The sequence below is a fragment of the Chiloscyllium plagiosum genome, chromosome 25 (genome assembly GCF_004010195.1).
Source record: "Chiloscyllium plagiosum isolate BGI_BamShark_2017 chromosome 25, ASM401019v2, whole genome shotgun sequence".
NCBI classification, from domain to species: Eukaryota; Metazoa; Chordata; class Chondrichthyes; order Orectolobiformes; family Hemiscylliidae; genus Chiloscyllium; species Chiloscyllium plagiosum.
Genome location: NC_057734.1, coordinates 9,810,398 through 9,827,793, shown reverse-complemented (window position 1 = coordinate 9,827,793; position 17,396 = coordinate 9,810,398). Strand labels below are relative to the sequence as shown.

General features: G+C 40.8%; 1 protein-coding gene across 4 annotated transcripts in view; it reads left to right on the top strand.

The window, feature by feature from the left end:
- The window catches only part of asphd2 (aspartate beta-hydroxylase domain containing 2), a 44,779-nt gene that overhangs the window by 5,662 nt on the left and 21,721 nt on the right, over window positions 1-17,396 (top strand). For 2 of the 4 annotated variants that reach the window (XM_043715475.1, XM_043715474.1), the window contains 2 exons: window positions 1,445-1,841; window positions 7,020-8,151. In XM_043715475.1, coding sequence (XP_043571410.1) covers window positions 7,266-8,151 — 886 coding nt within the window. In that variant the 5' untranslated portion in view covers window positions 1,445-1,841; window positions 7,020-7,265. The remainder of the gene's footprint in view (window positions 1-1,444; window positions 1,842-7,019; window positions 8,152-17,396) is intronic. The other 2 variants (XM_043715473.1, XM_043715476.1) reach the window with 1 other exon arrangement.

Below are 17,396 nucleotides of genomic sequence, written 5' to 3'. Positions count from 1 at the left end.
CTGTATTTTTTGAGTATCCGTTCTTCTTGAATACGTTGTATAGGTGGTTCTCCTCTGTTTTGCGTAGTTCGTCTGTGCTGCAGTGTGTGGTGGCTCGTTGGAATAGTGTTCTGATACAGCTTCGTTTGTGTGTGTTGGGATGGTTGCTGGTGTAGTTAAGTATTTGGTCAGTGTTTGTCGGTTTTCTGTATACGCAGGTTTGTAGTTCTCCGTTGTCCTTTCTTCCGACTGTGATGTCCAGGAATGCGAGTTTGTTGTCGGTTTCTTCCTCCTTGGTGAACTTTATGCCTGTGAGGGTGTTGTCGATGATGTTAAATGTCTCTTCTATCGTGTTTCATTTTGTGATGACAAAGGTGTCTTCGACCCAGAAGAGACATTTAACATCATCAACAACACCCTCACAGGCATAAAGTTCACTAAGGAGGAAGAAACCGACAACAAACTCGCATTCCTGGATGTCACAGTCGACAGTCTGCATATGTCACAGTCTGCATATACAGATAATCGACAAACACTGACCAAATACTTAACTACACCAGCAACCATCCCAACACACACAAACAAAGCTGTATCAGAACACTATCCCAACAAGCCACCACACACTGTAGCACAGACGAACTTCAGAAAACAGAGGAGAACCACCTTACAACGTATTCGAGAAGAACGGATACTCAAAAAAATACAGTGCGCAGATTCCTCAAGAACAAACCACGACAAGCAGACCAAACACAGCCAGAAACCCTAGCCACCTTACCATACATCAAAGAAGTTTCAGAAATGACAGCCAGACTACTAAGACCCCTCGGAATCCTAGTAGCACTCAAACCCACCAACACTCTCAAACAAAAACTAACAAACCTACAACCCATGGACAAAACCAACGTCAACTACAAAATTCCATGCAAGGACTGCCACAAACACTACGTAGGACAAACAGGAAGAAAGTTAGCCACCAGGATACATGAACACCAGCTGGCCACAAAAAGACATGACCCTCTCTCCCTCGTAGTCCTACACACGGATGAAAAAAATCACCATTTCAACTGGGACAACACATCTATCCTGGGACAGGCTAAGCAAAGACATACCAGAGAATTCCTAGAGGCCTGGCACTCCAACCACAACGCCATAAACAAACTCCTAGATCTAGACGCCATCTATCAACCCCTCAAAAAACGAACAGGAAATGACATCACCACAAACCCCAGGAACTTATCCAGGAGAAAGATATAAATAGAAAGTAGGAGACAACAGCTTCGCTTCACTTGGAGGTCGCCACTGATAATGTAAGAAATCATCATTCTTAAGCATATCTGAGAATCTTGGTTCAAGCTTTTTGTTCAGATTAAATTTCAAAACACTGCCCTGGTTTCTGGTGGTGTTCCCATCATCTTCTGTTGAAGAGTCACCTAACTTGAAACATTAACTCTGTTTTCTCCCACAGTTACTACCAGACCTGAGTTTCAGCAGCAATTTGATTCAGACCTCCACAGCCACAGTTCTTTGTTTATTTCCATTTGGTAATATGCATATTGGCTTCAGCAGAAACCTGAAGGCTATTTTTTTTTGAGAGAAAGCTGTATTTTAAAACTGGTGCCATTTGTGCTGGAATCATCCCGCTGCATTTATGTCTAGACCATTATTGAACTTCACAACAGGAAAGGCCTCAGCACCGAGCCCAGTGAAGCCCATTGAAGTTACTGAAACATGCCTTTACCATCATCTTCTACTTACCTCTAAGCCAACTTTGGATCCAGTGTGCCACTTTGCCTTGGGTCTTGTGAGCTGTTTCTTATATGACCGGTCTGCCACATGGGACTTCTTCAAAAGCTTTGCTGAAGGTGATTAAGACCATATCAATTGTGTTACCCTCATCAGTACTGCTGGTTACAACCTCAAAAAACATTATCAAATTTGTCAAACACAACATTCTCCTTGCTCATGCTTCCTCCCCTGATTAATCTGTATCTTATGAGATGCAGATATATTCTGCCCTCCAAATTCTTATTAATAACTTCCCCACTACCTATGTTAGACTGGCATGTAATTTTCTTGTCTATCCCTTCCTCCCTTTTTTTTAACAATGAGATAACATTAGCAATCCTCCAATTCTTTAGCTCCTCGCCTTACAGAGTCACAGACTCAGAATTGTACAGCACTTAGGTCTAACTTGTCTATGTTTACCAAATCAATCTAGTCCTATTTGCCAGCATTTGGCTCATATCCCTCTAAACCCTTCCTATTTATGTACCCATCCAGGTGTCTTTTAAATGTTGTAAGTATATCAGCCTCCACCATGACCTCTGGCAGTTTATTCCATGCACCCACCACCCTTTGTGTGAAAAAGCTGCCCCTTGGGTGCATTTCATTATCTTTCCCTGCTCTTCTTAAACCTATATCCTTTAGTTTTGGACTCCCCTACCCCAGAAAATAAACCTTGGCTATTCATCCTGTCCATGCCCCTCACGATTTTATAAACCTCTATAAGATCACCCCTCAGCCTCCACTCCAGGGAAAATAACCTTGGCCTATCCAGCCTCTCCCTATAACTCAAACCCTCCACTATCACCCTCTATCATCTACCTTCAAGCCAATTTTGTATCCAAATGGCTAGCTCTCCCCTGGTTTCCATATGATATAATGTTGCTAACCAGTCTACAATGCAGAACCTTGTTAAATTCCTTGCTGAAATCCATGTAGACACCATCCACTGCTCTGCCTTCATCAATCTGTCACTTCTTCAAAAAAACTCAATCAAGTTAATGAAATATGATTTTCAATGCACAAAACCATGTTGACAATCTATAATCAGTCCTTGCCTTTCCAAATACATGTAGATGTTTGTCCCTCAAAATCCTTTCCAATAATTTACCCACCACCTGTGACCAGAAAGGCTTTAAACATTACTGCCAAGGCCCTTCACATCTCCTCGCTAGCCTCCCTTAACAGCCTGGGATATGTCAGATCTATGTCTGTAGAATTACCCACTTTTAAAGCTGCTAAATGCACTAGTACTTTCCCTGACTCTGTTAAAATTTCTTAGAAATTAAATAATCAGTGTAACTGTATAGCACTAGCTCATGCATTTGCTCATTAAATCATATTTTCCTGTAGAACTGTAGTATTTGCATTGGTACAAAACCAAATCGGTTGCTCAACTTGGTGCAAAGTCTATTCACGAAGGTCTCTGGTTTGATTAGCAGCCTTTGCTGAGTTCACTTGTTTCAGCTGGGAAGAGGAGTGGATAAGGGATAATGTTAATCAGCAGTTACCCTCAGTATTTCTGGACTGCAGTGGGCAAATTAGCCAGCATTCCCTCACTGATTGTTTCCATTCTCCCCTGCTGGAAGCGTACCTGTGCTTGACTCTAACAAAAATAATTGCATTAAAGGTGCTGTAATAAGTAATTGCAATATGCAGGAAACTTCACGAGCTAAAAAAAATCAAGGCAGATAAGAGATGTTTACACTGGTGATCAACACTTGAACAGCAGGGTAATTTTGAAGGAGCATCCTAAAGATGATTTAGGGATGGAATTCCAAAGCTTGAAGCCAATGCATTTCAAAGAATAGCTGACAAAAATAGAGTAAAGAAAGTCACGCTGTTCCAATTTTCACTTAGACCAGCATATAAGGAGTTAAATGGTCATTTAACAGTAAACTTTTCAAACTTTTTTTGTCAAAGTTGCAGCTGATAGTTGGAAGAAACCCATTTTGCATATGTAACTACTCAATAATGCTAACTGATTATGGCTGTGCAGAGGGACCTGAGTGTCCTTGTGCATGAATCACAAAACATTAGTTTGCAGGTTCAACAGGTATGTAAGTCAAATGAAATATTGTCTTTCATTGGAGTTTAAAAGCAGGGATGTTATTCTGTAGTTGTATGTGGTGTGGCCACACCTGGAGCACTGTACAATTTTGGTTGTCTTATTTGAGAAAGGATGCACTGACACTGGACGGGGTGCAGAGGAGGTTCATTAGGTTGATTCCGGAATTGAGGGGGTTGGCTTATGAGGAGAGATTGAGTAGACGTGAGATTCTATTCATTGGAATTTATAGGAATGAGGAGGGATTTTCTGTAACATACAAAATTATGAATGGACGAGATAAGATAGAAGTAGGGAGGTTGTTCTGTTGGTGAATGAAGCTAGAATTAAGGGGCAAATAAGGGGGAGCAGGTTTGGGACTGAGGTGAGGTGGAACTTCTTCACCTAAAGGGTTGAGAGTCTGTGGAATTCCCTGCGCAGTGAAGCAGTTGAGGCTACCTCATTGAATGTTGTTAAGGCAAAGATAGATTTATGAACAGGAAAGGAATTACGGGTTATAGTGAGTTGGCGGGTAGGTGGAGCTGAGTCCACAATAAGATCAGCTATGAATGGCAGAGCAGGCCTGAGGAGTCACATGGCCTACTCCAGCTCCTATTTTTAGGTTCTTGCCTATCATTGGTCAATGCCTTGGCTGTTCACCTGTTGAATATTCCAACATTTTCTGTTTTTGAATCAGTGCACCTAATAGTTAATACATTCTCCATCAGAAAGGAGAAAATTGTCAGCAAAGTAACTTCAGACAAACTGATCTTTTGGCTTTTATTTGATTTGGGAAAGCCATTAAAGTATATGGAAGTATTTATCGAAATACAGCCTTTCATAACATAATTCGTGTTTTAGGATAAGTATGTTATTGGAATTAGTTTACTTTTTCAAATCTGGTTCAATGCAGGAGAAGGAAAATACATGTTTATGCTGGCCATGGTAATTTGGGCAATTTAACTGTGAGACAGTGCATCCTGTTGTGAACAACAAGAATTGTGAGCAAAGTTGTAGCTCAGAATAGAAGAGTCAGTAACAACGTGAATGGATAATTGGCTGTATGACAGGAAACAATAAAGGTTAATGGATGTTTTTCAGACTAGGGAGGTTAACAGTGGAGTTCAGCACTGGTCAGTGTTAGGATCCTTGCTTTTCTTGATGTATATTAATGATCTAGACCTTGGTGTGCACAGTACAATTTCAAAATTTGCGAATGAAGTAAAACTTGGAAGCATTGTAAACAATGAGGGTGATAGCATAGAACTTTCTAAGGGCATACTCAAGTTGTTGGAGCGGACAAATAGGTGATAGATGAATTTCAATGCAGAGAAATTGTGATGTTACTTTATTTGGTTGGAAGACCATAGGCAAAACAAAGGGTACAGTCTAAAGAGGGTGCAGGAGCAGGGAGATCTGGGAGTATAAATGCATAGATCATTAAAGGTGCCCTCGTAATTGTGAAAGCAGTTAAAGCATTCAGCATTGTAGCCTTTAATATTAAAGGCATAGAGAGCAAGAGCAAAGATTTTGCTTAATTTATTTTAAAAAATGCTAGTTCACCCTCAAATAAAGTACTACCTCCTGTACCAGGCACCACACTTTTGGGAAGGTTAAAAGTCATTGGACCAATTGCAGAAGTTTATGAGAATGGTTTGACGAATGAGGAACTTCAGTTATGAAGGTTGAGAAGCTGGGGCTGTTCTCCTTGAAGAGGTGGCTGAGGGAAAATCTGGAGATGTAAATAGGGAGAAAATGTTCCCACTCTTGAAAGGATCTAGAATAAGAGGGCACAGATTGAATAATAAAAGGAAAAGTAATAAGAGGACAAATATTTTCATGTGGTGAGTGGTTAAGATCTGGAATGTACTGCCTGTGTATTCAAAAAGGGAACTAGATGGTTACTTGAAAAGGAACAACATGCAGATTTTAGGAGAAAAAGTAGGAAACTGACACTTGGCAATGCTTATTTGGTAAGCTGGCACAGGCCTGGTGGAGACGGTTTGGAGAGCCAGGTGTGATAGGAATTGGCAGCCACAGAACATTAAAAGAGCGCCATTATGTTGGTGCATTCCTATATCATTGACACAATGAAGTGACCTTGTTTTAATGGAAATGTTTGTAAGATTGCACCTATAGTGCAGTAAACCAGTAGCTTTCAACAAATTCTAACTTGCATGGAACAATATTATATACATTTCCAAATTTAACTGGACATAGTGGAATGTGCAAGGGCATCTTCTTCCAATTTCTTCAGTTCCCTTTGGGGTGTGCTAACTTTACAGTACTACATAAAATCTTTAGCACAGAAAGTGACCGTGTCGGTATTGGCACTTCAGAAATGCCACCAGCCTGGCTATTTATTGCTCACCACCTTTCCCATTGCTCTTTCCTCTCTTTACACTCATATTTATCATGCCTCCCCTTGAATGAATGTTGTCTGGTTCATTTACTCCATATGGTGGTTTTTTGTGTATTCTTAACATTCTCTACAAAGAACTTCCTCCTAAAGTTAATTGATCTCTTAAGAGCCTACTTGGACTTGTGCCCTCTAGTTCTTGCTCACCCACATTTTGAACCAATTTCTTTGAGCCATTCAAATAAGGGTCTTAATTATAAAAGCTCTATTTGTCTTCTCTCTCTTTTAAATCTTTCCTGACAGATATGTCACTGGTTTTATATTTTTTATTTCAACATGGGTGGGTGGGTTTTAAAATACAGAAATACAGGCTTATTTCCGAAAAGAAACTATTTAAAATTTAATCTAGTGCTTAACGTTAATGATTCACCCAACTCATCCTTTAGCTAATAGTCTTTCAGATTGTCCTCTTGTGTATAATGGGAACATTTATGTTGACTTAAATTTAGCTGGATTCTAAGAGCACAAAATGTATCTGATAATTGTTGACCTGCCTATCACTTTAGCCAACCCTGCATCCTTGTCCAATGCTGTATCTTCAAGGTTTTACACTATTAAATTGTTATAAGCTGATTTTTATTTTTCTGTAATTTTGTATAATTTATTCTCAGTTGCGCAGCGTTCCATTTTTAATAAAAATTCTTGCCTTTATGAAAAGTGCACGATCGGAAGGTTGACTTAAAACAAAACCATGTTTAAATGTCAAAAAAAATCCGTAATATTCTCTATCTAATTTAATATGGAACTAATTGTCTGTATGTATATGTTTGTTTCTATGCTCTTTATTTGTAGGAACCTGGGGCTTTTAGCAATGCTGATTTACAACCAGATGCTCTATAAAACAGTAATCTAAATCGAGGCTTGCTGTTTCTCTTCTATGCAGCAGGAAGATTGTGGTAATGTGTATGTTCTGTGAGATGTGCAGACAGACTAAATGTTTCCTGGCTGCTGACACAGTGCTCGGGAGCCAAGATGCCATCCTTGCCTGTCAATTAGACCACGACTGCTCTTTTCCATTAAATAAATTACTAACCCTGCATGGTGTGGGTGCCTTTGCAAAAGTCGAGAACTGACAGTATTGCCTTGTTACAACAAACTAACCGGAATCTTGTGAACATGTTCATAGAGTGGTTCACAGACTGGGATCTGACACTGGACCAAATGAAAAACTTAGTTCTAGTGAGCTTGCAGGCACTGAGAGACTGTGATGTAACTGCAGTGACCACCTTTGCTTGCGCCCTGGCACTTTTTGTGTGGCATTGTTACCATGTAGGCAGTGAGCAGCCTCGCAACTATGCACCAGTGAATGCCATGATGCAGAGCGCCGATGTAAATGGTTTGCAAAATGGTTACATGTACTGCCAGTCTGCCGATTGCGTAAGGTGCACTCATAATGAGGGACGCAGTCAGAAGCTTTATCACAATTTGCAGGAATATGCGAAGCACTATTCATGGTCAGGAATGGGACGGATCCATAAAGGAATCCGGGAACAAAGCCGGTATTTGAACAACAGGTCATCCATTCAAAAACCAGAAGTTTTCTTCCTACCTGATTTGCCAACGACCCCTTATTTTTCACGTGATGCTCAGAAGCACGATGTGGAGCTACTGGAACGAAACTACCAAGCTATCCTGGCTGAGTTTGAACTGATCTTCAAGGCATTCTCAAACTGCAGCCTTCCACAGGGCTGGAAGGTTAACAGCACACCCAGAGGCGAATGGTTCACCTTCTATCTGGTTAACCAGGGCATATGCATTTCCAATAATTGCAGAAGGTGCCCTCGGACGTACCGGTTGCTTGGCAGTCTTCGCACTTTCATCAGTAACAATGTCTTTGGGAATGCCTGTTTCTCCGTAATGAGCCCAGAAACACTCATTACTGAACACTATGGTCCCACAAATGTTCGGATCCGCTGCCATTTAGGTTCGTGAGTATTTAACTTTTTGATGATTATCATAATCTGTGTTCAGTTTGTGGTGTGAAGGTACTGTTTGGTGTTTATTATAATATCTTTAAATGTTGCATTTTTTGCAGTTAGGCAGCCACTCAAGAATTTTGTATGTGATTTCGCAATGATCCAGCTTTAGACTTGGATAAAACATTGCATAGTCAGCCTTTGTTTGCGTAATTTGTTGCAAGTTCCTATACATTATATTAGATTGCACCATGACTGACTGTTTTCCCTAATTTTTATCAGAACAATTGTTTGTATTCACTTGGGTGAGAAAATATAGGTTTTGACCACTTCAGGAGTCAAGTCATCTCAAAATCTAGTCCTCTCAAGCCCAACGTTAATTACACATCCAAGTTAACACATGAGAATTGCCTAACATCCCCTTGAAGCTATTTATCTTCTATCTGACTACTAGTTCCTAATCTTATGTACTTGCCTAGTAACCATTCCTCTTTTTACCTATTTTCTTCAAAAAGCCCCCTCACTTGTTCTTAAATATTGCTGCTTCGTACTGTACTCTGCGGCTTCATATGCTTTATTCTTTTTAACACAAGCATTTTACCAATGCTGTCTCTTACAATTTTTGTATTTGTGACAGTCAATCACTGGTAGACTGACCCAACCTGCTCTTTGCCAGAATGAGGGAGAGGGAGACAAAGGGGCTCAGAAACAAGCAGTTGGATGTGATTTTGATTATTTGCTCACATGGCAGACAAAAACTAAAGCTGACTGAATGGGATGGAATGGCTGGTTTCTGTGTTGTAATGTCGGTCTTTCTGTGTAAATACCTGCAGGAAAAGCATTCTCTTCTGCTTCAGCATGCTATTTTCCATTTTTTAAATCATGCTCCCTGCCTAAGTGACATTATCAGTTAGTGTCAATCATGTAACAAACTTTTACTGATATTTTTGCTGACTTTTTGTTTTGCGAGAACCATACAATAGTATTTTCACTTAGTGACTACCATAGGAGAGGCAATGGCTTAGTGGTATGTCACTGGACTGTTAATCCAGAGACCCAGGGAATTGTCTTGGGACCAAAGTTTGCAGGATGGTGAAATTTGAATTCAATAAAAATCTGGAATTAAGAGTCTAATGATGACCACGAATCCATTGTTGGTTTCTGGAAAAACCCATCCGGTTCACTAACGCTGTTTAGGACATATTTAGTTGGTCTGGCCTACTTGTGGTTCCAGATCTACAGAATGTGGTTGACTCCTAACTGCTCTCTGTGATGGGCAATAAGTGCTGGCTTAGCGAAAGGTACCTCATCCCACAAATGATTATATAAAAAATAGAAAACAATTTCTCAGAAATTTGAGACAAATTTGAGTAAAATCTAGGTTATAATGAAAAAGTACGAATTTTGCGGTGCTTTGACATCCTGTATTTTTATGAACTCCTATGCGCAGAGACATTTTTTAATGGTGCTCCTGTGGCACTTTATTGTTAAAGGCGCTATATAAAAACAAATTGTTCTTCATTGAAAAGATTGTGACAATTTTGCATAAGTTATTCCAGTGAAACAAATGACCAGTTACTTTTTAATTTGATGGCATTAGTTGAGTTGGGCTGTTGGCTAGCAGAATTCCTTTTACTCTCTTGTGTTGGCCATGGCTCATTTGGTACCCTGTGCTCCTCTGCATCAAAATGTCATGGGTCCAAGACAGTTTGAAGATCTAGGCTATCCATTCCAACATTACTGAGGGACCACTGTGTTGCCCAAGATGGCATTTTGTGTTGAGATATTTAAACTTGCATGCAGCTCTTCAATAATGCAATGGTTGTGTTCTTGTGCAACCCAGTGTTATAGAAAAATTGAGCTTTAGAGACAGCTCTTAATCGCACGACAGCCAACACATGTTTCAAAAGTTTTTGCTTTAGAAAACAATGTCCCCAATTCATCAATTACATTATAGTGAATTTGTGTTTACGAAATGCGTGTTGTAGCAGAACAACCTGTATCAGCTTTCTCATACCTAGATAATTGATCCCATGGCACTCTTCTAAAGAAGAATTGGGAATTTTCCCCAGTTTCCTGGATAATATTTATCCTTCAGTCAACAAAGTATTGATTGTCACTGCACTAGTCATCCAAAAGCCCTACTTAGTGATATAGGAATCTGAGTTCTAATCCCATCAAGGCAGCTGGTGGGTTTTAAATTCATTTAATAGATCTGGAATATAAAGCTTATCTGGGTAATGGTGACAATGATAAGAATCACCAAGTTTGTAAAAACATATCTGGTGCAATCATGATTTTCTCTGGCCTTTATGTGATCCCAGATCCATAAAGATGTGCTTGATTTTTAACATCACTCAGTTCAGGGGAAATCAGCAATGGTCAACAAATGTTGGCCTTGCCTACATCCTATGAAATCAGCAATATATTGAAACAATTTTCTAGACACCTGTTGCATTCGCGATAATGGGAGCTTACTGTGCATAAATCAGCTGCCGCGTTTCAACTATGACTAAACGTCAAAAGTGAAAGTGCTTTGGGAACATCCTGTGGTTGAGAAAAGTGTTGTCTTGATTCAGGTCTGTCTTTCTTTGATAAGTGATGGAGTACTGGAATATATCTTAATTAAGGCCTTGTGAAGCATCCTGCGTCCATATACTAGGTGTTTACAGAAATACTTTGTAAACCTATGTTCATTCTTCCTTTCAATGTCTATCAGGACTATCCATCTGACACCATACTTGAGTAAATGAGTATGATGTAATTGTCATTATATTGAGAGATACTCTAGAAGTGTTTGCCAGTGAGTGTCAGTGGATATATTCAACAGAAAATCATAGCTGAGGGTGATTGTACTTAGTGACATATTCAATGTCCCCATGAAACCATGAGAACAGATTTATTGTAGCAACATTAGATCCAGATTAATGTTGTGATACTTTAGTATGTATTCTGTAAAGGTTTGAACACTACCTAATGACTTGCAGTATACTACAGAATACATTTATCCTGTTGTAGAAAACAGAGCAGAAAAGCTTTTGTATTTGATTGGAGAATGGGAGGTGATAGCCTTGTGGTATTGATAGTGGGCTAATAATACAGAGATCAATTTAATGTTCTGGACACCCAGATTAAAATCTCACCATGGCACACACCATGATTTCAATATCTGGAACTGAAAGTCAAGTAATGACCATCAAACCATTTTAAGCTATCATAAAAACCCATCCAGTTCACAATGTCCTTTCGTGAAGCAAATTACTGTCTGTACTTCGTCTGATTTGCATGTGACTCCAGACCCACAGCAATATGGCTGACTCTGAATGTCCCTCTATATGGCTTATGAAGCTATTTCAGTCATATCAACTGCGAGAATGAAACCATCTGATATTGACTGAGGCAGTAGAAGTGACAACTGTAAACACAACCCTGAGACCTCCAGACGAGTCAAGCAATAGCCTGGCATATTCATATTCACGGAATTATACCTCTGTCATTACGTCAGAAATTGGAATGTCTGCTAATTATTCAGCACCATTCATGAGTCCTCCGATACTGAAGTAACCCAGGTCCAGGTGCAGCAAATCCTGGACAATATGGCACTTATGTTTCTTGCCATTTGTCAGCCCAAATCTGGACAATGTCAGGCAATATCTGCCTCCAGCAAGAGATAATCTAACGATCTTCCCATAGCATTCAGTGACATAGCAAGAGATTCAATGATCGCAATCAACATCTTATCATAATACAATTGAAATTTCTGCTTGCAGTCACTGTCAAGCTTCATGCACAAGAATGGTCACCTGGGTGAAGCACTAAAAGCCAATTTCTGTCACAAGTAATCACTTGACATGGAGGGAAACATATATTCTCTTTTGAAAAGAAAGTAACTTTTTTTAAGTGTTGAGGTAAAGGGAAGCAATGTACCCATGAGCCATGTGTGCACTGCCGTCAATCCTGGTGAAAATACTATTTGCATGACGATCTTGCAGCATGGTCTCAATTCCAATTTCCTATGAGGAGAGCTGCCATCCTTTGGAGGGAAGGCATTTTTCAGGGTCAGCAGCTCATCTAACTTATAAGGGAACTGGAGCTGAGACTCCTCTCTTGTTGAGAGGCTGTGGAAGACTAGTGCACTTAACCTTCCCTCTCAGAACAAAGTCAGTTCCTGTGTGTATGTGTCCCCTCTGTCTCCAACACCCCACTCCCCCACAAACCATGATTTGTATGTCTTTTTCTCTCTCCTCATGCTATTTTGGTCTCATTCAGCTCTCTTTCTCTGCTACACTTTTTAATCCAAGATGGAGGACGGGAGAAATTTTTGGCTGTAACAGGCTGTTCCTTTTTTTTTTGAGGTATTTTAGGTGTTGGAAGTGATTTTCTCAAATTCCAGGAGCAGCAATTAGTGTTTTATGTGCTGTTGCATTGTTTTGGAATTTTAGAGGGAAAAAAAAAGTCAAAACAAAGGCACTTTTAAAAGGCAGAGGAACAGACAAAGGCAGCACATATCTGTGTGAGAGAGAGAGAGAGAGAACGAGGCACACAAAGAAACCCACACCGCTAACTGACATGGCAGTGAACTGCGCAGTTACTGTCTTTGCTGTTGAATTCATGTATTGCTGGACATCGGAGTGCGTCTGGGGAAATTAACAAACAGTGAAATTCACAACTTATCTTGGAGGAACCTGTTTGGGGGAAGCTCACAGCACAAAAACAGAAAAATGAATAGTTTTATGTATGGCCCTGGGACCTTGCTGTAAGTCTGCAGTAATGAGTCGAGAGTGTTCTTTCTTTCTTAGGTGTTTTTATTGAGATATGTCTCTTGATTAAACCGAAAAATATAAGCCATAAGTATTAAATTAGCCTGGGACAGTGTATTGGAGAGGAATAGGATGGTGCTATTTTCTGGGTCTGCAGACTGGAAGAAGCAAAAATGCCCTTAGTATGCTCATCTTGTTGGATATGGGAGTTTAGGGAGAGTTTACATGTTACTGAGGATGGTATTTGCAATAAATGCCATTGGTTGTGAATCCTAACAGATCAAATGGATCGGTTGGAGCAACAGTAAGAGGCAATGAGGAATTTACAAGAGCAAGGGGGTGTGATGGATGGCAGTTATAGGAAGGGAGAAAAGTCACAGATACAGTCACATAGATGAGTTAACTCCAGGAGAGGTAAGAGAGGTAGGCAGTTAGTGCAGAAGTCTTCTGTCGTTATCCCCATTTCAAACTAGTATGGTGTTTTGTAAAATGTAGAGGGTGATGGATTCTCAGGGAAATGTAGCACGAACAGCCAAGTTTTCTGGTATTGAGACTGGATCTAATGCAATGAGGGGTATGTTGGGTTCCAAGAGATCGATTGTGTTAGGGGACTCTCTATCCGAGGCACAGATGGATTTTCTGTGGCCAGCAGCAAAAAATTAGATTGGTGTGTCGCCTCCCCGGTACCAGGATCAAGGATGTCTCAGAGGGTGCAGAATGTTCTCAAGGGGGAGAGAGGGCCCAGCAGGAGGTCATTGTTCATATTGGAACTAACGACATAGGAAGGGAAAAGCTTGAGATTCTGAAAGGGAGAATATAGAGAGGCAGGAATTTAAAAAGGAGGTCCTGGAGTGATAATATCTGGATTACTCCCAGTGCTACGAGCTGGTGAGTGTAGGAATAGGAGAATAGAGCAGATGAATGCGTGACTGAGGAGCTGGTGTATAGGAGAAGGATTCACATTTTTGGATCATTGGAATCTCATCTGGGGTAGAAGTGACCTGTACAAGAAGGACGGATTGCACCTGAATTGGAAGATTACTAATATATTGGAGGAGATTTGCTAGCGCTACTTGGGAGGATTTAAATTAGTAAGGTGGTGGGGTGGGGGTTGGTGGGGGAGGGGAGGGGAAGGGAACTCAGGGAAATAGTGAGGAAAGAGATCAATCTGAAACTGGTATAGTTACGAAAAGAAGCGACCCAGTGCAGACAGGAACAAAGAGAACAAGGTAGTACTGAAATTAAACTGCATTCATTTCAATACAAGAGGCCTAACTGGGAAGGCAGATGAACTCGGCATGGTTAGGAACATGGAACTGGGCAATTACAGCAACATGGTTCAGGGATGGACAGAACTGGCAGCTTAATGTTCCAGGATACAATTGCTACAGGAAAGACAGAAAGGGGGGCAAGAGAGGAGGAGGAGTGGTGTTTTATAAGGGATAGCATTACAGCTGTACTTGGGGAGGATATTCCTGGAAATACATCCAGGGAAGTTATTTGGGTGGAACTGAGAAATAAAAAAGGGATGATCATATTGGGATTGTATTATAGACCCCCTAATAGTCAGAGGGAAACTGAGAAACAAATGTGTAAGGAGATCTCAGTTCTCTGTAAGAATAATAGGGTGGTTATGGTAGGGGATTTTAACATTCCAAACATAAACTGGGACTGCCATAGTGTTAAGGGTTTAGATGGAGAGGAATTTGTGTGTGCAAGAAAATCTTCTGATTCAGTATGTGGATGTACCTACTAGAGAAGATCCAAAACTTTACCTACTCTTGGGAAATAAGGCAGGGCAGGTAACTGATGTGTCAGTGGGGGAGCACTTTAGGGCCAGTGACCAAAATTCTATTAGTTCTAAAATAGTGATGGAAAAGGATAGACCAGTTCTAAAGGTTGAATATAAAGGCCAATTTTGACAGTATTAGGCAAGAAATTTCAAAAGCTGATTGGGAGCAGATGTTCGCAGGTAAACGAACAGCTGGAAAATGAGAAGCCCTCAGAAATGAGATAATGAGAGTCCAGAGACAGTATATTCCTGTTAGGGTGAAAGGAAAGGCTGGTAGGTGTGGAGAATGCTGGATGACTAAAGAAATTGAGGGTTTAGCAAAGAGAAAAAAGGAAGCATATGTCTGTAATAGACAGGATAGATTGAGTGAATCTTTAGAGTATAAAGGCAGTAAGAGTTTAATGAAGAGCGAAATCAGGTGGGCAAAAAAGGGGACATAAAAAGCTTTGGCAACCAGAGTCCAGGAGAATCCAAAGGGTTTTTTCAATTACATTAAGGACAAAAGGGCTACTAGGGAGAGAATAGGGCCCCTCAAAGGTCTACAAGGCAGCCTTTGTGTGGAGCCGCCAGAGAGGGGGAGATATTAAATGAGTATTTTGCATCAGTGTTTACCGTGGAAAAGGACATGGAAGATATAGAATGTAGGGAAATAGATGGTGACATCTTGAAAAATGTCCATATTACAGAGGAGGAAGTGCTGGATGTCTTGAAACACATAAAAGTGGGTAAATCCCCAGGACCTGATCAGGTGTACCCTAGAACTCTGTGGGAAGCTAGGGAAGTGATTGCTGGGCCTCTTGCTGAAATATTGTATCATCGATAGTCACAGGTGAGGTCCCGGAAGACTGGAGGTTGGCAAACGTGGTGCCACTATTTAAGAAAGGTGGTAAGGACAAGCCAGGGAACTACGACAGGTAAGCCTGACGTCGGCGGTGAGCACGTTGTTGGAGGAAATCTTGAGGGACAGGATGTACATGTATTTGGAAAGGCAAGGACTGATTAGGGATGGTCAACATGGCTTTGTGCATGGGGAAACTATGTCTCAAACCTGATTTTGTTACTTCAAAAAACTCAGGAATGAGGAGGACAGAGTGGTAGTCATAATCTATACAGACTTCAGTCAGGCATTTGACAAGGTTCCCATAGGAGACTGGTTAGCAAGGTTAGATCTCGTGGAATACAGGGAGAACTAGCCATTTGGATAAAGAACTGGCTTCAAGGTAGAAGACAGGGTAGTGGTGGAAGGTTGTTTTTCAGACTAGAGGCCTGTGACCTGTGGAGTGCCACAAGGATCGGTGCTAGGTCCACTACTTTTTGTCATTTATATAAATGATTTGGATGTGAGCATAAGAGGTACAGTTAGTAAGTTTGCAGATGACATCAAAATTGGAGGTGCAGTGGACAGCAAAGAAGATTACCTTGGATTACAACAGGATCTTAATTAGATGGGCCAGTGGACTGAGTGGTGGCAGATGGAGTTTAATTCAGATAAATGCGAGGTACTGCATTTTGGGAAAGCAAATCTTAGCAGGATTTTAACACATAATAGTGAGGTCCTAGGAAGTGTTGCTGAACATAGAGACCTTGGAATGCAAGTTCATTGCTCCTGGAAAGTGGATTCGCAGCTATATAGGATAGTGAAGAAGGTGTTTGGTATGCTTTCCTTTACTGGTTAGAGTATTGAGTACAAGAGTAGGGAGGTCATATTGCGGCTATACAGGACAGTGGTTAGGCCACTGTTGGAATATTGCGTGCAATTCTGGTCTCCTTCCTATCGGAAGGATATTGTGAAGCTTGAAAGGGTTCAGAAAAGATTTACAAGGATGTTGCCAGGGTTGGAGGATTTGAACAATAGGGAGAGGCTGCATAGGCTGGGGCTGATTTCCCTGGAGGGTCAGAAGCTGGGAGGTGACTTTATAGAGGTTTATAAAATCATGAGGGACATGGATAGGGTACGTAGACAAGGTCTTTTCTCTGGGGTGGGGGAGTCTAGAATTAGAGGGAAAAGCTTTAGGGTGAGAGGGTAAAGATATAAAAGAGTCTAAGGTGCAACTTCTTCACACAGAGGGTGGTACATGTTTGGAATGTGCTGCTAGAGGAAGTGGTGGAAACTAGTACAGTTGCAACATTTAAAAGGCATCTGGATGTGTATATGAATAAGAAGGGTTTAAGATGGATATGAGCCAGGTGCTGGCAGGTGGGACTAGTTTGGGTTGGGATATCTGGTCGGCATGGACGAGTTGGACTGAAGGGTTTGTTTCGGTGTTGTACATCTCTGACTTGAAAACCATCTTTGCCTCTCTCTCTTCCACCTCCTTTGCTTACATTATCTCTCCCATTTCCTAAGTTTATTTCTGAATTTTTTTTTAACCAAATCCACTTGTCCTTGATATTGTACAAGGTCAAAAATCACACACCTGTTGGACTATAACCTGGTGTTGTATGCTTTCTAACCTTGTCCAATCCAGTCCAACACCAGCACCTCCAATTCCTAAGTATTGTAAACAGTGGATCTCGTTTCCCTCCATCTATCTATCCTTGCCTTTTGTTTGTTTCCTTGGCTTAGTTTGGTTTTCCTTCATCTTCCCTCCCCATCTTTCCTCTCACTCATTTTGTGTTTCTTTGCCTCCACCCTCGGTCTCTCTCTGACTTTGATTCTTGTCTCTGTCATCTTAACGATTTCCAAAGCTCATTTTTTCTC